General features: G+C 38.4%; 9 protein-coding genes and 2 non-coding genes across 11 annotated transcripts; 4 read left to right on the top strand and 7 right to left on the bottom strand.

Annotated features, from left to right (window-relative positions):
• Positions 1 to 333: 333 nt before the first annotated feature.
• RMD1 (Rmd1p) lies at positions 334 to 1,626 on the bottom strand (the record flags this gene model as incomplete). Its single annotated transcript, XM_056232381.1, has 1 exon — positions 334 to 1,626. One exon carries the CDS (start codon positions 1,624 to 1,626, stop codon positions 334 to 336), a length of 1,293 nt encoding a protein of 430 aa, XP_056086666.1.
• Positions 1,627 to 2,047: 421 nt separating this feature from the next.
• Positions 2,048 to 2,659, top strand: NHP10 (Nhp10p; the record flags this gene model as incomplete). The annotated part of the gene is made up of 1 exon (XM_056232380.1): positions 2,048 to 2,659. One exon carries the CDS (start codon positions 2,048 to 2,050, stop codon positions 2,657 to 2,659), a length of 612 nt encoding a protein of 203 aa, XP_056086665.1.
• Positions 2,660 to 3,231: 572 nt separating this feature from the next.
• On the bottom strand, positions 3,232 to 4,929 carry MCD1 (kleisin alpha; the record flags this gene model as incomplete). Its single annotated transcript, XM_056232379.1, has 1 exon — positions 3,232 to 4,929. The coding sequence occupies one exon, from the start codon at positions 4,927 to 4,929 to the stop codon at positions 3,232 to 3,234; it is 1,698 nt and encodes a 565-aa protein (XP_056086664.1).
• A 1,193-nt stretch (positions 4,930 to 6,122) lies between these two features.
• On the bottom strand, positions 6,123 to 6,611 carry ATP16 (F1F0 ATP synthase subunit delta; the record flags this gene model as incomplete). Its single annotated transcript, XM_056232378.1, has 1 exon — positions 6,123 to 6,611. One exon carries the CDS (start codon positions 6,609 to 6,611, stop codon positions 6,123 to 6,125), a length of 489 nt encoding a protein of 162 aa, XP_056086663.1.
• A 695-nt stretch (positions 6,612 to 7,306) lies between these two features.
• Positions 7,307 to 8,494, top strand: MED2 (Med2p; the record flags this gene model as incomplete). The annotated part of the gene is made up of 1 exon (XM_056232377.1): positions 7,307 to 8,494. The coding sequence occupies one exon, from the start codon at positions 7,307 to 7,309 to the stop codon at positions 8,492 to 8,494; it is 1,188 nt and encodes a 395-aa protein (XP_056086662.1).
• Positions 8,495 to 8,756: 262 nt separating this feature from the next.
• On the bottom strand, positions 8,757 to 9,602 carry PTC1 (type 2C protein phosphatase PTC1; the record flags this gene model as incomplete). The annotated part of the gene is made up of 1 exon (XM_056232376.1): positions 8,757 to 9,602. One exon carries the CDS (start codon positions 9,600 to 9,602, stop codon positions 8,757 to 8,759), a length of 846 nt encoding a protein of 281 aa, XP_056086661.1.
• A 569-nt stretch (positions 9,603 to 10,171) lies between these two features.
• RPT2 (proteasome regulatory particle base subunit RPT2) lies at positions 10,172 to 11,485 on the bottom strand (the record flags this gene model as incomplete). The annotated part of the gene is made up of 1 exon (XM_056232375.1): positions 10,172 to 11,485. One exon carries the CDS (start codon positions 11,483 to 11,485, stop codon positions 10,172 to 10,174), a length of 1,314 nt encoding a protein of 437 aa, XP_056086660.1.
• A 189-nt stretch (positions 11,486 to 11,674) lies between these two features.
• Skdi_4.trna5S lies at positions 11,675 to 11,756 on the bottom strand. The gene has a single exon. It is a non-coding gene; the product is annotated as a tRNA-Ser (tRNA).
• Positions 11,757 to 16,221: 4,465 nt separating this feature from the next.
• On the top strand, positions 16,222 to 20,082 carry SKDI04G2280 (uncharacterized protein; the record flags this gene model as incomplete). The annotated part of the gene is made up of 1 exon (XM_056232374.1): positions 16,222 to 20,082. The coding sequence occupies one exon, from the start codon at positions 16,222 to 16,224 to the stop codon at positions 20,080 to 20,082; it is 3,861 nt and encodes a 1,286-aa protein (XP_056086659.1).
• A 333-nt stretch (positions 20,083 to 20,415) lies between these two features.
• Skdi_4.trna4T lies at positions 20,416 to 20,488 on the top strand. The gene has a single exon. It is a non-coding gene; the product is annotated as a tRNA-Thr (tRNA).
• Positions 20,489 to 20,742: 254 nt separating this feature from the next.
• On the bottom strand, positions 20,743 to 21,240 carry APC11 (anaphase promoting complex subunit 11; the record flags this gene model as incomplete). The annotated part of the gene is made up of 1 exon (XM_056232372.1): positions 20,743 to 21,240. One exon carries the CDS (start codon positions 21,238 to 21,240, stop codon positions 20,743 to 20,745), a length of 498 nt encoding a protein of 165 aa, XP_056086658.1.
• Between the last annotated feature and the right edge of the window lie 7 nt (positions 21,241 to 21,247).

The raw sequence follows: 21,247 nt of genomic DNA, 5'->3' as shown, positions 1-21,247 counted from the left end.
TTTCTATTTTTGGGCTTTGCTTACGCTAATCAGCATTGTAGGTTATATAGAGTCTGGTATATTTTGTAAAGCTGGATTTGTATTATGCATGTATCAGTTGCTCCAAATTGAAAGTCTACATCCTGAAGGCTATTTTACATACGAGAGAAATGTTGCATATGATACAGAGGTATTGGATGAACAAGCTAAGGATGTTTCAACTACTGCGCGGCAGTGATGTTTTTTTTTTTGAGAAGAGTATGCTGTCTAAATGATTTTATAAAACTAAAAGAAATGGTTATTATAATTTTTTAATTTCGGGAATGCGCCCCTCAAGGTTTATGATTGAAGGTCTTAATGCTGACTAGCCAGCATGTCAACCACTATATTGATCACCGATATCAGCACTTCTACACCAACTAGTAATATGACAATAAATTCAAGATATTCTTCGTGCGAATGGCCCAGCTGTTCCTTCAACATTTGAAGAAGATCCGATATGACCTCTAGTCTTTGGTTTAACAGCGAAACACGTTGGTTAATCTCTAGGTAACCTCTAGTTGCTTGATATATGGGTTCTAATTGTGGTTCTGACCACATAATTTCAGGCGAGTCTAAAACTGAGCCATGTAGGTTAATATTGATTCTCAAAATGAATAGTTCCCCTATACTTTTCATTATATCTTCCTTGCCCATGGAAACTTTCCCACTGTACGCAATTTCTTGTGGTATATCCTGGGTATCTTCAATAGTATTATCTACCAGTTCTTCAAAAAGTGAGATTTTTACACTTTGAGCAATTGCGTGAGAAATAGAGAGCTTGACCATATAGTTTGAACCGTCTCTTAAAGTAATGAAATCGTTATATATCCTCGGCTGGTAACTTTTTGTGACATAATAATTGAACTCTTCAACTTGAATATCTTCTTCTGCTAATTTTTCTTTTTCAAACTTTTCTATATCGTTTAAAAACGCCTTCTCTTCTCTTTCGGTGAATCCCCACATAACGACAACGCCATACTCAAAAATGAACAAATCTGGGTGCTTGTCACTAACAATAATTTCACCACCTTCATCGTCTAACCTAATGACATCCTCATGCTCAAATCTTTTGTCACCTCTCCAATCATTGTAAATGAATGGGGTGTATAAACATTCGTCAAATAATTTTGGATGGGTATGGTGTATTTTTCGACAGTCCTTCAACCATCTTATCAGTTCTTTCATGTTATAACTGCTAGCAGTACAATATGCAGTGGACCTTGGGAGCAAATGTCTGTGGGCCTTTCCCAGCTTTTCAGCATCTCTTCTTGCGGGCTTATCTTTGATTCTGTTCACTTGAGAATATACCTCTTGATTCTTTAGATCTGTTAGTCCTTCGTCATCCCTTTGAAAGGGCTCTTCTGGCAAAAGTTTTAGTTTTTGCGCTGTGCGTGATGTTCTTTGAGCACCCGCCCCCGTACGACTTTGTTTACTTATTGGATTTATCATGGCATTTCCTGTATATGATACTCTAGACTTCCTTGTCTCTTGTGGAGTAGGTACATACTTCCTCTGTCTCATCGACGGCTTGCTGTTATTAGAGGCTTGCTGGTCATCATCAAGCAATGCCTGACGCTCCGGAAGATAATTATTACTATCTACCATGCTAACTATATGTTAATTTGGATTTTGGAAAGGTGATTTTTTTTATTTATAATGGCGGTTGGCCTGGCTTGTTTATCCGTAGTAACCGTTATAGTTGTCAAGGCTATTTTAATGATTACCTACTATATTTTCAAGCTGAATAGAAATCTTGTGCACGAAAGCGGGCAAGGTACGGGACAGTACAGTCAGCAGTTTTTCGCCCCAAATCGCATTATCAAAATTGAAAAAACAAGACAACACCAGTAAAGTAAAAGGAGCCGACGGTTCTCCATTTTCCCTAGAAAAAAGATTTTCTTTTGAGAAAGGAAGGATTTCAATTAATATATAAGGAAATGATTGCCACGCACATATATATCATATCATTCTAGCAGCTAGCATTGTATTAGAAGCGGCCAGTATAGGTGATAATAACAAATAAGGAATGTCAGTTGACGAAAAAAAGCACAGACTTGAAGAATTGAAAGACCAGAATGTGGTGCTTGGACTTGCAATCCAAAGATCACGACTTTCGGTGAAAAGGCTGAAACTGGAGTATGGCGTTTTATTGGAGAGATTGGAATCTCGGATAGAACTTGATCCCGAATTGAATTGCGAGGATCCATTGCCAACCCTGGCTTCATTTAAGCAGGAATTATTGACAAAGCCGTTTCGAAAATCAAAAACCAAAAGGCACAAGGTAAAGGAAAGAGACCCTAATATGCCCAAGAGGCCAACAAATGCTTATTTGTTATACTGCGAAATGAACAAAGAGAGGATTAGGCAAAATGGCTCTTTGGACGTAACGAGAGATTTGGCTGAGGGTTGGAAAAATCTTAACGAACAGGACAGAAAACCATACTACAAGCTTTATAGTGAGGACAGAGAAAGATACCAGACGGAAATGGAAATATACAATAAAAAAATATCTAGTGCGGATGCAGATGATGACAAGGAAGAAAGTGAACAAAAGATAAAAAACGACGAAGAAAAGTCACCTACGAAAGTGGATGACACTAAAGAAGGTGAAGAAGGAGCGTCGGCTACCTTTAATTAGAAGCTGAAATTTTTATCTTTTTTTCTTTTCTTTCCCAAAAAAAATGACGTAAGACTTTTTGGGTACTTTATTCTGGAGATTGTTCAACTTCAGTGTTCTGTATATTAAGTTACGAGTAGGATTTTCATAAATGAAAATTTCTCCTCTGGTAGCTATTGTGCCAAAGTTCCGCAAAGATAAATGATCGTTTGGCCTGGAAAACTTTCTAGACGTGGGCTCTTTCACCAGGTTGTATAAGATTATGTAAGTTGGTCTGTATATAGCGCTTACAATGGACCTTTCTTTTATTGTTAAGGTTTAGATATGAAATTTTGAATGCGTAAGGGTATATGAAGGTACTTCGAAAAATTGGTAGGGAATCATACAATGAGAATATGTGTAGTATTCCACAACGTGAAGCTTAAGATAAGTGAGGTTTTTAAAATTACCAAAATCATTCTGGCTTACTGACACTAGTGCGCACTCGTATCTACTGTCTTTAGTAAATATTGATACTGAATATAACAGATATTAAAGTTCTTGTGTATAAAATTATACATACATATTTCAAGTGCATACCGCCGCATAAGGCTTTAGGCGGTAATGAACCTTTCAAATAGAGCAGGTTTAGCGCCTATTTTGATATCACCAAAGGTTTTTGTTTGGCTCAAATCAATACATCCCTCTGTAGCAAGTGATAAAATATCGAAAAATCCCTTGCTAGCTTCCTTTTTGGTAATTTTTTCCAAATCCACATCTACTTGGCTTCTCAAGACATCTGTGAATATCACTTCTTTTTCTCCGGCTGTTTCCTTCCTTAAAATCTCTGCCATTTGCACAATAGCTTTAGATGCCACCTCACCAGAAGCAAGGCGTATCTTTTCCGTTTGAATAGTGGTTTCTTCCCTTCCTGTCTTTGCCCTTGTGACATCGTTTTCTGGAAAAGGAGCTTCATTCAAATCAGCATCAATTGGCACAAAATCCGAAAAATCATTAGTCAATTCATTAGAACTATCATTGTTTGTGCCCAGGTCGTTAATCAGATCGTTATTGAGATCCAATGATATGTTTAGCTCAGGTTCATCAATTGACTCTTCCGGCGTATTTTGCAGCCTTCTTCTTTTTAGGGAATCATAGGATAAAAAGTCTTTGATAATTGAATCCGGCAAGTATGACATGCTTTCAGTTATTTCACTCCACAATCTTTTAGTTGCAAAACTGACACGTTGAGTTATGGGAGAGTTACTTAGTCCCTCCCTTTCATAGTTGTTGGAAGAAGTTAGACTTTCGGGCCTTTCTGTTTCCTCGTCGAATTTAATATGTCTCGCATTTATCAATTGAGATTTTCTTCTGGTTCTAGTTTGTTCTGGTTGTGATCCTGTCGTGACATTGGCTGTCATATCTACATTGTCCATAAGTGCTTCCTTTTCTATATCTAAATTAAACCCGAAATCTGTAGGTTCCTCAGATATCATTGACTCGTCAACTCTTCTCCCTTGTTCAACAGAATTATCGTCACCATTGTCGCTCTTATTATCTTTTTCTGTAATTCCCAGATCCCAATCAACAGTTGCAGCATCATCAAGAGGAAAATCATCATCCTGCATGAAATTTTCATGTGTCCCAAAATTGTGTGAACTTTGCCTTGTCCCCTCTTCCCAGGATTTTGAAGTTACGGGGCCTTCTTCGATGTCAAAATCAAGGTCCATGCCGGACACATTATGCTCGAAATCTTCATCTGGATTGAACCTTCTTCCAACCTCTAGTGATGTATCCCAAGGAGCAGCTCCTTGAACCTTCCTTTCCATTGAGTTTTCTTGCGCCATTAAGCCCACTGGTATTGTAGTATCATCTAGGAATTCCAGCCCCGGGGTGACTAGAACTTCTCTTTCTGTTACGGCATCTTCTAACATCAATTGATGGACTCTCGTAACAGTATTCAATCTGCTTACTGTTGTATTGATTTTTTGATTTGTTTTAAATAGCGTACTAATCTTTGTCAGTGTGTCCTTGATATCTGTAAGTAGGAAAGTGGCTTGTTTAGAATACACGCGGACGATGCCTTGTAGTAATTCACCTGATGTTCTTAGGGTAATGTGCTCAGTACTTTCTGTTTCATCACCGCATCCAGAAGCTTTTGCAATTTCTTTTGCTGATTCAGCAATGTGAGTCTGAATAACGGAACCTCTTGATATATTTGACATGTTCGAGGCAAGCCATATTTGAGCTAATGGACCTTTATTAGTGGCGAGTTTCAAAACTGTAAGTCGTTGGGGATTTTCTGTAGTCATTGTGTTTTTCTTCTTTAGCAATTGTTCAATTGAGTTGCTTCTATGTTTGATTGTTCCTTCTTTTTTATGGAATCTCTCTACGGATTGTCTCTGTTATTTAGCAATTATGTTTCTTACGGTGTAAAAAAGGTTTGTAGTCCAAGCAATATTAAGTTAGCAAATTAGGTGCTTTTTTAGTGGTATAAAAGCAATATAAACATCCACGGGTATAGGCTCAGCTGAGTTTTATATTGTATACTTGCAGGTAGCAGCAAGTTTGAAAAGACGCGATTTTTTCTCGACGCGTATTTTCTCGAACTATTATTTGTTTAGTTTTTCCTTTCAAACGCGAAATGCTTGAATTTTTATCAGAAACGCGTTTGAAGAAAGCATAGGGCAGCGGTAATTAATATATTTGAGAAGTTCGAAGTAAGAAATTCATTCGATTACTCATAGAGACACCTTTAACCCTATCAATTAGCAGCCGCGTATGTATCTGCAATGTTTTTTATTTCGATGATAAGCTAAGTGAAGGCACATTATCACTACGAAGACTAGTATTATTCCTCCGTCCTCAACCAAGGCCTTTCTTATTATAGCAGCCTTCTTGACTCTTCTGCCACATACATGGATAATTAGATATTTTCATTGTTGAAACTAGGTTAATAAATTCTCCTTCTCTCTATAGTGATTCTACAGTAGTTGAAATTCCTCCAAACTCTGGAGGTATATTTACTTTTTTCGTTAGCAGAGGAAATGAGGAAAATTCCTATGTTTTGATTAAGATCAAGCCTTTTTAAACAACTTCTCTAAGCGAAGGGGTAAAAAAATCACTATTCTGTCTGATAAACAGGACTAAACATAAATAAAAAATGAAAGAGCTTCCAGGACAGCGGTCCTTAAGACAGCACTCTTATCCAAGACTTGAGCAGTTTGGTTAGAAATGTTGCTTTCCAAAAACTACTGCTTATGAGAGCAAATATTAATTTCTTTGGTCTTTTGTTTTCTTATTTGAATATAAAATAATAGTTTTTTTTTGTATATACACTAATAAATGGTCTTCCTGTATATTCAAGACATTAGCCAAAATGAAACTCACATTCCTTTAGAACAACAGGAAAGTCATTTCTACCGCACTCAAGCAAGCTGCTTGCGAATTTTTGGAAAATATACATTTGTCTTGCCAAGTTCTGGAATGCGCACCGTAGAAAGCATTATTTCGATACAGCCTGCAAACCTTCTAAAACTTCCACTTGAATCGCAGCTTCTGCAGCTTCTCTAGCATCGGATGAACTTGCGTTTTTCTTGGCTTCTGCTAATAAACTTTTAATATTTTCTTGTGAAAAGGAATCCAATGGAAAAGCTTCAATTGCAGTCACACATAATTGTGAGTCCGGTTGAACTGTCGCGAAACCTCCCGATATAAAGAATTTCTTGGTGTTGGAGCCTTCCATAACTTCAATGACACCAGGAAGCAACTGTTCCACAGTCGGAACATGGTTGGCCAATACACCAATACGTCCTGATTTAGCGGGCAAATTTACTTGGGTTACTTCTGAACCACTATATAAAGTTTCATGTGGTAGTGCAAATTGCAATTTTAAGGCTGATGTTGTAGCAGCAGCAGCAGCTTCAGCATAAGCACGCTTAGCAACGAAATTCAATGATCTTAGAGCGCTTCTGCCAACAATTGAACGTAACATTTCTTTGTCTTTGTGGCTACACCTGAATCTTCACAATCGGACTTTGCTTTGCTTAGCAAGTAAGATCATTTCATCATGACCACTACTCAATTTGACATGAACTTCCTCACTAATGAGGCGGCCCCTTCCAAGACGATTTCATAATGCGATTTGATTGGCCGAGGCTCCTACTACGTTGAAAGTGACAAGAAAGGACAATCACGATGAATACAAAATATTTGGTATAACTGAATTAATCGGCATCATAGAAAAGACAACACTAAGATCAGCCGGTGCAATCACCTTTCCATCCACCAAATTTTTCATCAACATCTCTACAAAACGATTGAAGCGATTATTCATCGATCGACTACAAGCAGCTTGCCCTCGGTGAAAATGCAGTGATAAAGAACAAATGAGAAATAATTGATTGATGAAACCCGTATGATTGTTATATACTACGTCTTATCTTGGAAAGCGTTGAACTCTAGTCTGATCGCCCGCCTTCTCCTGGGAAATAGCGCCTTGATTCTAAAAATATATTACCCGCTTCGTGCGAAAGAGTGTAACATATTATAATACAATAAGAAATTTCTAAGCCCAATCAATGGAGAGACGGTAATATATTCATCACAATTTTAATACCTACTGTGAACTGAAGCCAATTTAAACGACTAAAGACAGATTCTTCCACGCAAAATAACCGCCGCAAGGTAATGGTAGTTCAGAGTGCCTCAGTTTCGTCTGTTCACACAGTCAACTCGCTGGAACAAGAAAAAAATACGGAGACAATGACGTATAAGAACAAGCTTACTGTTTGTTTCGATGACATTCTGAAAGTTGGAGCAGAAATGATGATGCAACAGCAATCAAAAAACGTACAGTTGGACTCTTATCTTGTTAATGGTTTTAGTCACTCTCAGCAAAGATTACTAAAAGAAAAAGTCAAATTGTTCCATGGGATTCTGGATGACTTGGAGACTTCTTTGAACCAGAGCTCTTCATATGTGAATACTCTTACTATGCTTGGAAAAGAGAAGGAAAAGGAAAGAGAGGAAGCTGAGAGAAGGAGGGCTGAAGAAGAGAATTTGAGAAAAGTCAAAGAACAAGATGAACTAAAAAAACTGCAAGTACTAGAGGAAACTTCCCAGCAGCAACAGTCAAAGGAAAAAAATGGTCTTGGCCTAACCTTTGCCACAAAAACACCTGCGAACACAATCGGTGCTAATGAAACCAGGCAGAATAACCAAGAACCTGAATCTCTCCAACCACCTATCCAAACACAAGTTGAAACTACAAATGCTGCCAATAACGGTGCTGCTTTTTCTCCTCTAGCTACCACTCAAACTCAAGGTCAACAGGGCCAACCTTCGGATGCAATGTTTAATGATTTAAATTCCATGGATATATCAATGTTTTCAGGGCTTGACAGTACGGCCTTCGACTCAACGGCCTTCAATCCACCAGTGGGTGGAGCAAAAAGTCTTGATGACAATAACCTAGCTGACAACTATAGTGAAATGAATATTTCCCCCGTTGAAAACACTAACTCTAATAATAGTTCTAATAGCATCAAAAATAGTAACGACAACAACAATAACAACAACAACAACAACAAAACCAATGATAATAGTGACAATAACAATAACCATACTAACATCAGCGTTAGCAAAAATAATATCAATGTCAGCAAGGACAATACAAGTAATAGCGGCAATAATAATAGCAACAACATAACAACTAATGATTTACCAACAGCAAATGTCCCCAATTCTGGAGATAACCCCCCTCCGGCTGAAAACGGTGAGGAATACTTGACATTAAATGATTTTAATGACTTAAATATCGATTGGTCAACCACCGGAGATAATGGTGAATTAGACCTTAGCGGCTTCAATATATAGCTTCGTTTTGCCATTGTTGCATATTGAATATAATCACGCTACACATTCACTTAGCGAATGTAGCAAGTACGTTCTTTACGAATTATTATCTACAAAATGAAAACAATAATGCTGTAACGCCAAAACCTTGCTTATGATATATAAGGGTGCATGCAAAATGTATTTAGTAGGTTTATACATGCACATACACACATAAATATACATATTCATTGCATATATCTATGTCTACGCATACTTTCTATGTGTTTTACGACAAAAAGTTTCAGAGAAAGACAACCATTACTGTCACATTATCGGTTGTGCCATTTTCTAAAGCATATCTAACCAGGACTTTCGCAGCTTCATTAGGTTCATTAATGTCCTTGATTAGTTCACATGCATCCTGATCATCAATAACATCCCATAGTCCATCGCATGCCAATATTAGAAATTTATCCCTAGAGGTGATTTCCACACTTGTCGTGAATGGGCTTCCCACTACTAAAGTGTCAAAAAACTTATCGCCTAACGATCTCGTTACTGCTAGCATACCATTTACACGACTTTTCATTATCAACCCGCCTGCTTGCTCAACTCTTTGCATTTCCAAGGAGTCAGAAGCCTTGTGATCATACGTCAATCTTATGCTGTTTCCATTCCTGAACAATACTATTCGAGAATCACCTACGTTTGCTGTGTATAACTTTCTTTGATGCTGGGCTAAATCCATTGAGTCATCAGAAACTGCATCTGGCAGCTCCCACCGTAGTACACAAACAGCAGCGGTGCATCCACTGTTTCCTAGAATCTTGGTATTAATTTCTTTGTCAATGGTAAGGAATGAATCATTCAATACATCTCTGACGTCTCGTGCTTCATCAGCTAAAATGTTCTGTTCTATAATTGTATGAAGATGCTTACCACACCATTTCGAGGCCTGAATCCCAGCATGCCCGTCAAATACCGCAAAGTAACCCCAATCTAATCTTGATGCAAAATTTTTAACGTACGTATGAACATCTTCCATTGTCCTACGAAACTTCGAGTTTTTATTTTCCGCTACACCAACTCTATAGGTTATGTCATATGGCATTTCCTGTTCTTCTAGAGTTTCCGAGTGATTGTTCATTGTGAATGAATTTTAAAGTATAAATGCAGTGCCCAATAAATGTATGAAGAATTTACAACGTTCAAAATTCTCCTGAATTCAATATGAGATGAAACGCCTCTCAATATTAATTGATCTCAGCACTCAACGGTCTGATTTGACGCTAAGAATAATTAAGTTCCACTCGCTTTAACAGCTAAAATCTGTTGCGTTTTGGTTTGTTGATGAAAAATACTTTAATCTAGATAAACTCTTGGAGAGAACTTTGAGAGCTCTTTATTACAACAAAATGACCTCAATAAAACGAACAAGTATCCTTTACGCTACTTGAACTTGTAAGTATACAACTGGTATTTAAAGGACTGTGCGTCAAAGAGAGGATCGATATTCCTCATGGCATGTCTCACTGGTTTCTTTTTCTTTCTCTGCAGCTCGAATTCGCGAGGGTCCCCCCCACCAACAAACGTTTTACCTGCGCTAGCCAGACTTTGAAGACTTGCACGTGACAAAAAATGTACATGATGTAGTTTTTAGTTTTTGAGTGTGATTTATACACGTAAACCTATTTAAAAATAATCTATGTATGCATATCACAAGTATAAGCCCTCTAGATTCTCTTCAACTTTATTCTTCATGACCCTCTCTTTAGCTTGTTTGAAATCCTCCCCTGTGACTTGCATTCTTCTTTCTCTAAGAGCTAACAAACCTGCTTCTGTACACATTGCTTGAATATCAGCGCCTGACAAATCGTCCTTTGTTGTTACCAAAGTTTCGAGATTAACGTCCTCGCATAGGTTCATTTTAGAAGTATGAATTCCCAGAATTTTCCTCTTAGTACTTAAATCAGGATTTTCAAATAAAATCTTACGATCGATTCTACCAGGTCTAATTAATGCCGGATCTAGCGTCTCAATTTTGTTGGTAGCCATAATGACCTTTACATCACCTCTATCATCGAATCCGTCCAACTGGTTTAACAATTCCAGCATGGTTCTCTGAATTTCTCTTTCACCACCACTATTCGAATCGTATCTCTTGGTGCCGATGGCGTCAATTTCATCAATAAATACAATACTTGGAGCGTTTTCACCGGCTACTTTGAAAATTTGCCTACATAATCTGGGCCCATCTCCCAAATATTTTTGGATTAACTCGGAGCCAACAATTCTTAAGAAGGTTGCGGATGTTTGGTTTGCAACAGCTTTTGCCAGCAATGTTTTGCCTGTACCTGGTGCACCGTAAAGAATCACACCCTTAGGAGGCTTAATACCCATCTCTTCATACAGTTCTGGATGTGTTAACGGCAATTCTACGGACTCCTTTATTTCTTGAATTTGAGCTTCTAAACCACCAATATCGCTGTATGATTCTGTTGGTGACTTATCCATTTTCATCACCGAAACCATTGGATCTGCATCGTCTTGCAGGACGCCTACGATGGACATTGTTTTATGGTGCAACAATACAGAACATCCGGGTTCTAATAATTCTTTATCAACAAAGGATAATATAGATACGTAATAATCTGGCATGGTTGGACTTGTCACTATTGCATGATCATCATCTATAATTTCTTCTAAAGTCCCAATGCTCAATGGATTCCCACGTATCTCTTCCAATTGCTTCTTTTCCTCCTCTTGCTTTTTCTCAAATGGCTTCAAAATTTCAGAGTTAGAGACAAATTCCTCTTCCAATAATAAATGGTCCTTGATTCGTTCCATCCTTAGAAGTTTCAACTTGCAGCGTGTACTAGGATATATGTTGGGAAGTTTTTCGGCTGTAGCTGGACCTCCCTTTCTTTTCTTACGACCAAATTTTGATTGAACTGGAGGCTCATATTTGGGTTTTTGATTGGATCCCTTCTTCTTTTTCTTGTCCTGCCCAGATGATACTCCTTGACCCATTTGATACTGTATTACAAAACGCTGACCCTTTTTTGTCTTTATTTGGCTGCAAATTGGATTTTAATATTCCTCAAATATGTTTATTCGCATAGGGCTTTTAGCAAGTTGATACATTTGCCACCGGGGGAAGGAAGATCAACGGTTTTATTACCCGGAGTTATGGCCGGGAGAGAATAATTAAAAAAATAACGACAACTGCAGGATTTGAACCTGCGCGGGCAGAGCCCAAAAGATTTCTAATCTTTCGCCTTAACCACTCGGCCAAGTTGCCTTGTTATATGAAAGATGAGCGTTATGTAGTTGATTACTCAACTCTTAAAGAAATCAACACTTAAAACAATCAATTGCAGACATCCTCACTTACTGTGTAGTTGTTTGTTGGAATAAGTAGGTTCATCATTATTCACATAACTAGTCTTTGTTTCAGGATGTGTTGATAATTAGTAGTATTAATTAAGAATAAAAAGCAGAACTCTTTCTTATACTATATAAGAAAGGTATATAAAACACACGCCGATTGGACATGTTAAATATGTTCAATATAATAATAAACTAGGGAATCTACCATAAGTTCAATGTAACGACTCATATCATTTATATATAAATTCCAAGTTGATGTTCAATTAATGGATCTTTGATTTCAGTTAAGCCCACTCTCTGAACAGCTCGTTTAGCATTCCTTCATCCTACCAAAGATACGACATCTGTGTAACATATACGAAGTACACTTTAGAATACAATCTGAGTACTTCAGATGGTAATGATGACTAGTTATGTGAATAATGATGAACCTACTTGTTCCAACAGGATGAAGAATGTTGAAATGTATTGACCAAAAAAATCTTGTGACATTTGTTGGAATTCCATTTTTGATAAGGTTAATATTATTTTGTATATAGAATATACTAGAAGTTCTCCTCATGGATTTAGGAATCCACGAAAGGGAATCAACACTTTTACATAATCTTATTCTTATTTCTTTCTTCATTTTATACGTCTTTATTCATTGATCCTATTGCGTTATCAATCCTTGCACTTCAGCTTCCACCAAATCCGATGACTGTTCTGAATCTTATTTCGCTGGTCTAATAATTTTTGTCATCTTCTTAACACCGTACATGATAACCTTCTAGTTACGTGATTGAATGTATTAATCAGCTGTACTAGTAATTGATGGATAGTCGATTATTGTTCCAACATTTATATACCTCTCTTATATAAGTATAAGAAAGATTTCTGCTTTTATTCTTAATTAATACTACTAATTATCAACAGAAACACAAGTCCATTTTTTTGGTTTCGACACTAGAAATGAAAATAATAATACTCTCTTAGGAAAAAAAACTTCGGCGGCTAGAGTTGCGGGGCACGTAAATTTTTTCAGAAAAGCATTCGGTCGAGTAGGCGTAAGTGAGAAATAGCCGCCGACAGGGTCTCGAAGACACCCCTGAAAACCACTTCACAAAATTTCAATTATACAAACTCGATCAATTAAGCCAGTAACTTGAATAAGCGCTCCTATTCTTTCATAACTTAAGAATAACGCTTCTTCTTCCCTCTAATGCACGTTCCTATAATTCTTCAAACCTTCCTGATTTTTTTGTACATAGGTAAGTGCCACTGCTTACCTATTGAAGAAGAGCAAAATAAATCAGGAAAAGAAATCGAGCAAGCTTTGGACACTAACATCGATTCGTTAGGACTACTTCTACATTCAATTTCTTTGTCGTCAAATTTGACTACAGGGGATCCGGAACTAGATTCTCTCTTCCAAGACGACCTGATCCCCGAGTTATATAGTGTCTTGGACGGTTTATAATTTTTACGTATCTAACGTACTTATCATAAATATAGTGATACTATTTATCTTTCAACAAAAATTTGTTTGTGCAAATTCTAATAAGGTCCATCAAGCATATTGTCACATTTGCAGTTTTGCCTATTAAATCGATTATAGACACTGGCGGCTATTTGCAGCTTTACTAATGATTTTGAATTGTTTAATACGCTCTCAGCAAACGAAAAAACGTGGATAATAACGTTTTTTACATTGCTTTACTTACTATTGCAATACCTAAAAGTCCCACAGAAAGAGACGCACTGAAAAATGGTGGCCCATCTCAGTCTAGTTCGCCAAGCATTTAATATTGACTTTTGTGGCAGTGAAGGTTAGATTATGTGGGGTACGGGGCGAATAACCTATCATACGAGGGTCAAGGAATCGTGCTTCCAAGGATAATGATGATAGTGATGAAGAGGCGATCGAAATTGCCAATTTATCTCTCAAATAAGGTTGACACTTTGGCAAGTGAACAAAGCCAAAACTTTTTGATCCTCAGACCTAATGTGGTGAGCTTTGCACCTTTCCGAGTTTGGCGAACAGTACAAGTTGCTCTTTAACATATTTCCCAGATTATAGTTTATCTAGTATGCATGAAATTTTGAGTGAACTTGAACAAGGAATATCAAATTTTGAGAAAGCGTAAAGAAATTTCACAGCTCCGTTTTGTGGCGTTCCAAAAAAATCTTCAATAACAAAGGGTTCTTGGTTATGAAGTTTTCATTCCACTCACTGCTCAGCCTACCCGGTATCAGTTGAGTTTTCTCGTACACGTCCGTTGCAGTACTCACCATCAAATCTCACTTAACATCAAAAGTAAAGACGTGAGAAATCTAATTGTTCATGATGGAACGGTGTCGACTATCGTCCGTCGATTGCCAATACAACAAGTTAACATCGTTATTGTTGCTGCTAGAGTATTATCATATACGGTGTTAAGATGACGCAAATTGTAAGACGAGTATAACGGATTCAGATTGTCTTCGGAATTAATGAAAGCTGGAGCGCAGCGATTGATGGTTTAATAGGATCAGTGATTGACAACGTATATAACGAAGATGAGAAATGACAATTATGTTGTGTAGAATTGTTGATCTTCTCTTGTGGTTTCCTATATCTCATGAGCGGAACCTCTAGTATAGTCTATATACATGGTGTTACTGACCTTATCAAAAATGCAATCCCAACAATCATCAGATTATCAGCAAACATAGCAATATAGTCGTTGCACATATTGGATAAAAGTCATCTTTTAAAAAAAATGGAGTACTGATGTTTCTGTGCGAACTTATATGATAACGTCTACTCGCTTCTTCCGTTGTATATCACGGGCTCCAGTTATACCACGATAATTTAGCAATCCCGTTGATGTTACTTATTCGATAGCTAATATACAAGGTGTGATTTATACTATAAAAATGGAAGCGCAGAATCTCGGATCTAACCATTTGTTCAGGTATTTGTACGTTCGAGAGAGTACATCTAGACATCTAGACGATCTTGTCGTTCGCTTAACGTAGTCGTTCTTGTGTATTCATAGATGTTTGCATTGCGTTCATTATGACTGTCATCATGTTGATGTTGAGGTACCCTGTGTTGAGATGAAGCATTATCTGTTGTATCTCAAAATGAGATACCTCAGCATTACTAGATTTATCAACCTAGACATAAAACATGTATGAAACACGTACCAAACAATAGTTCCAAAACAGACAAGATTGAGTATACTAGGCAGCCTACTTGCCTAAGATGAACCAAACCAACCAAACGTATAAATACCTGAACAATTAGTTTAGATCCGAGATTCCGCGCTTCCACCCTTTAGTTAGATTCAGATCTTATATAGATTATATAGGATAAGTAACATTCTGTGAATCACGTTAATAATAAGTCTGACAACAAGTTACTCTCCTAAACGAATTTAGGATTGTCAAGACATCCGGTATTACTCGAGCCCGTAATACAACATCTGGTAGCGTTAAAGGTTACTAATTGTTCAAGCAAACCAACGAATCCCCGAACCTAGCTACACCAACATCTGTCATGAGCTTTATGGATCAAATCCCAGGAGGAGGAAGTTACCCAAAGCTTCCGGTGGAATGTCTTCCTAATTTCCCGATCCAACCAGCACTAACCTTCAGAGGTAGGAATGACTCGCACAAGTTGAAAAACTTCATCTCTGAAATAATGTTAAACATGTCTATGATTCCCTGGCCCAACGAAGCCAGTCGTATTGTCTATTGTAGAAAACACTTACTGAACCCTGCTGCTCAATGGGCTAATGATTTTGTCCAAGAGCAAGGCATACTCGAAATAACGTTCGACACTTTCATTCAAGGACTGTACCAGCATTTCTATAAGCCACCAGACATCAACAAAATCTTCAACACGATTAATCAACTGTCTGAAGCAAAATTTGGTATCGAACGTCTTAACAAACAATTCAAAATGATTTGGGACAGAATGCCACCAGACTTTATGACCGAAAAAGCAGCTATTATGACATATACCCGCTTACTGACAAAGGAAACCTACAATATAGTTAGAATGCACAAACCAAAAACGTTAAGAGGAGCCATGGAGGAGGCTTACCAAACAACCGCACTAACTGAGAGATTCTTCCCAGAATTCGAGCTAGACGCCGATGGAGATACTATAATCGCAGCCACAACTCGTTTACAAGAAGAGGATGACAACGACAGTGACCCAGAAGATAACTCGTTAACCCAGAAGAGACACGTCCACGCAGTTCGGACAAGAAGATCATACAATAAACCGACCGCGACTTATCACAACAGGAGAAGCAATAATCCATCTAGAGAAGAGTGTGTAAAGAACCGTCTCTGTTTTTATTGTAAGAAAGAAGGACACCGCCTGAACGAATGTAGAGCTCGTAATGCGAGTTCTAGCCGATCCTGACCCTGAGTCGAAAGACCACACGAAATTTTCTATCACATCTCAACCTATTGTACATTATATCGCCATACCTGAAATGGACAAAACTGCCGAAAAATACATAAAAATAAAAAACACGAAAATAAGAACCCTGTTTGATAGTGGATCACCCACATCATTTATCCAAAGAGATACCGTAAAACTCCTGAATCTGCCAATCCACGATACTCCGCCGCTCCGCTTTAGAGGATTCATATCTACCGAATCTGCCACGACCTCAGAAGCAGTTACGCTCGACCTTACAGTCGACAATCTGCAATTCAATGTAGCCGCGTATGTACTCGATAAAATGGACTACCAACTCCTAATCGGAAATCCAATTCTACGCCGCTACCCGAAACTCCTGTACACAATCCTGAACACTAAGCAGTGTACTTCCGCCCAGAAGCCCAAGGCTTATCATCCCGAAAACATTAACTATGTGAAAGTTAAATGCGCTGGTAATCGTGGTAACTCCAGAACCAAGACACTGTCCTTTGCCCCCACTACTCCTGAAGCAACCGACCTGAACTCCGCTGGTAACCGTGGTAAACCCCGAAACAATAATCTGTCTTTTGCCCCCACCATTCCTGACGCAACTGACCTGAAATCCGCTGGTAATCGTGGCGACTCCAGAACTAACACCCTGTCTTTTGCCCCCACTATTCCTGACGCAACTGACCCGCTTACAACACTTGACAATCCAGGTAGTATTCACAATACATTTGCACAATTCCAGATACCTGAAGAAGCGATGATCCTAGAAGAGGATGAAAGATACTTCAACGTTGTTTCAACCATCCATAACGTCGAACCTAAAGCTATTGATCACAGCGATAAGGAACCATTTTCCACGTTGCCGGCTTGGTTACAACAGAAGTATACAGAGATTATACGTAATGATCTCCCAGCAAGATGTATGAACATCGACAACGCTCCCGTAAAACACGACATTGAAATTAAACCTGATGCACGACTACCTCGACTACAACCATATCACGTCACCGAAAAGAACGAACGAATAATCAACAAGATCGTTCAAGAACTGCTCGACAACAGATTCATTGTCCCCTCGAAATCTCCATGCAGTTCCCCCGTTGTCCTCGTCCCGAAGAAAGATGGTACGTTCAGACTTTGCGTTGACTACCGTGCCCTGAACAAGATTACCATCTCCGACCCATTCCCATTACCCAGAATCGACAACCTATTAAGCCGTATTGGGAATGCCCAAATATTCACCACGCTAGATTTGCACAGTGGTTATCACCAGATTCCAATGGAACCAAAAGACCGCTACAAAACCGCTTTTGTCACCCCGTCCGGTAAATATGAATACACTGTCATGCCATTTGGTCTAGTCAATGCACCTAGCACCTTTGCAAGATACATGGCCGACATTTTCAGAGACTTGAGATTTGTCAATGTCTACCTTGATGACATATTAATCTTCTCTGAATCCCAAGAAGAACACTGGAAACATTTAGACACAGTTCTTGAAAGACTTAAGAAGGAAAATCTTATTGTCAAAAAGAAAAAATGCAAGTTTGCATCAAAACAAATTGAATTCCTAGGCTATAGTATTGGAATCCAGAGAATAGCCCCACTGCAACACAAATGTGCAGCAATCCGAGACTTCCCGACCCCGAAAACAGTAAAACAAGCACAACGATTTTTAGGAATGATTAATTACTACAGACGATTCATTCCAGAATGTTCTAAGATAGCACAACCCATTCAACTGTTTATTTGTGACAAAAGTCAATGGACAGAAGAACAAGACAAAGCAATCGAGAAGCTGAAAACCGCCCTATGTAGTTCCCCTGTTTTGATACCATTCGATAGCAAAGCAACTTACCGATTAACCACAGACGCCTCAAAAGATGGTATTGGTGCTGTTCTAGAAGAAATCAATACAAAAAACAAACTTATTGGTGTCGTCGGTTATTTCTCTAAGACCTTAGAAGGCGCTCAGAAGAATTATCCCGCAGGCGAATTAGAACTACTTGGAATTATTAAAGCACTCCACCACTTCCGATATATGCTTCACGGTAAGCATTTTACATTGAGAACAGACCACATCAGCTTACTGTCACTACAGAATAAAAACGAACCCGCACGACGCGTACAACGATGGTTAGACGACCTAGCCACCTATGAATTTACCTTAGAATACCTAGCAGGACCCAAGAATGTCGTTGCCGATGCCATATCCCGTGCCGTATACACCACATTTCCAGAAACACCCGATCCTATCAACCCAGAAAGCTGGAAAACTGAATATAAATCAGACCCATTGTGTAGTGCTACGTTAATTCATCTGAATGAACTGACGCAACACAATGTCAAACCGGAGGATATGTCAGCCTTCCATAGCTACCGAAAGAAATTTCAATTATCCGAGACCTTCCGTAAGAACTACTCCATCGTAGACGAAATAATCTACTATCGAGACCGATTAGTAGTCCCGGTAAAACAACAGAACGAAGTCATAAAACTGTATCACGATCATACTTTATTCGGAGGCCATTTTGGTGTAACTGTAACATTTGGAAAGATTGCTCCAATTTATTACTGGCCGAAATTGCAACATTCAATTACACAATACATCCGTACCTGCGTACAATGTCAACTCACAAAATCACATCGACCACGTTCACAAGGACTATTGCAACCGCTTCCCGTAGCAGAAGGAAGATGGCTTAATATATCAATGGATTTTGTGACTGGACTACCCTTAACAACAAACGATTTGAATATGATCCTCGTTGTTGTCGACCGCTTCTCGAAACGCGCTCACTTCATAGCTACAAGAAAAACAGCAGACGCATCACAGCTAATAAATACGCTATTCCGCTATATCTTTTCATATCATGGTTTCCCGAAAACAATAACCAGTGATAGAGACATCCGTATAACCGCAGAAAAATATCAAGAACTTACAAAAAGATTAGGGATAAAATCGACAATGTCTTCTGCAAACCACCCCCAAACAGATGGACAATCCGAAAGAACGATTCAAACATTGAACCGATTGCTAAGAGCTTATGCCTCCACCAATACCCGGAACTGGCACACCTACTTACCACAAATTGAATTTGTCTATAACTCCACACCGACCAGAACACTTGGAAAGTCACCATTCGAAATTGATTTAGGATATACTCCCAATGCACCTACCATTAAAACGGATTGCGAAATCAATGCAAGAAGTTTTACCGCCGTAGAACTGGCCCGACACCTCAAAGCTATTACGATCCAAACAAAAGAACGACTAGAGTCTGCTCAGATTGAAATGGAAACTAATAACAACCAAAGACGTAAAACTTTGTTATTGAACATAGGAGATCACGTACTAGTGCATAGAGATGCATATTTCAAGAAAGGAGCATATATGAAGGTACAACCTATATATGTTGGACCATTTCGAGTTGTCAAGAAAATAAATGATAACGCTTACGAACTCGACTTGGATTCACACAAGAGAAAACATAGAGTTATTAACGTACAATACTTAAAGAAATTTGTATACCGACCCGACGCATATCCAAAGAATAAACCAATCAGTTCCGTTGAAAGAATCAACAGAGCCAATGAAGTCATTGCAGTTATAGGGATAGATACCACACACAAAACATACTTATGTCGTATGCAGGATGTGGACCCGACAATCTCAGTAGAATATTCAGAAGCTGAATTCTACCAAATCCCAGAGGAAATACGAAAGTCAATATTAGCCAATTTTAGACAATTGTACGAGACTCAAGACAACTCCGAGAGAGAGGAAGATGTTGTATCTCAAAATGAGATACCTCAGCATTACTAGATTTATCAACCTAGACATAAAACATGTATGAAACACGTACCAAACAATAGTTCCAAAACAGACAAGATTGAGTATACTAGGCAGCCTACTTGCCTAAGATGAACCAAACCAACCAAACGTATAAATACCTGAACAATTAGTTTAGATCCGAGATTCCGCGCTTCCACCCTTTAGTTAGATTCAGATCTTATATAGATTATATAGGATAAGTAACATTCTGTGAATCACGTTAATAATAAGTCTGACAACAAGTTACTCTCCTAAACGAATTTAGGATTGTCAAGACATCCGGTATTACTCGAGCCCGTAATACAACATTATCATCAGTTGGAAGCTTCTATGGCCAAGTTGGTAAGGCGCCACACTAGTAATGTGGAGATCATCGGTTCAACTCCGATTGGAAGCATTTATTTTTACCTATTTTAATTCTGCATAAAAGCACCTAATAAGTACATTTGGATTATTGCTATTTGTTTCTCTTTATCTCTTAGGGTTAGTCAAGTTCCAGGATGACGCACAAGTAATTATATCAAACATCGTGCAACGACCAGGAGAAGAACCATATTAGACATCTGTTTCCGGCAACAAAACAAAATCATCAATAGTATATGTTCATTTACGTAGAAATATGACTAAATCAAGTTCAAAAACACCATTGTGTCACCTCAACAAGAAGTCTTCATCCAGGACAGTATCGATCTGTTGTCTTTCTATTGCGCTATCTGTGTTCTGCCGCATTGGCTCATCAAAGTTCACAAAATCTTCAGCGACGCCCTCTTCTATCATTTCTTCCCTCCTTCTTGAAACTATATCAACAAACTTTTGAATATGAGCATCGTTAATTGCCAGACCTTTTTGTAGCTGAAACGTCTGTCTACACATCGGACATAGTCCTTTAGAGTTTGAAGTGTCCAGCCATCGATATATACAGTGATCATGGAAGTTATGGTGACATACCCCAATCACCAAGGGACATTGGTCTCCTGGATATTTACAGCTTGGACATGTTCCGTTATAACTGGCGCGACATATACCACAAACATCTTCGTCTTCATCGTTTTCATTCGGAACCTCATTGCCTATGACTTCATCCGATATGCTAGGGATGTGCCACGACCAGGCAAACACACTATGAACTTCGTTTATTTTGACTTTCATAGCTGTA

The sequence above is a fragment of the Saccharomyces kudriavzevii genome (assembly GCF_947243775.1).
Source record: "Saccharomyces kudriavzevii IFO 1802 strain IFO1802 genome assembly, chromosome: 4".
NCBI lineage: Eukaryota > Fungi > Ascomycota > Saccharomycetes > Saccharomycetales > Saccharomycetaceae > Saccharomyces > Saccharomyces kudriavzevii.
The sequence above is the reverse complement of the archived record's forward strand: the minus strand, read 5'-3'. Positions and strand labels throughout refer to the sequence as shown.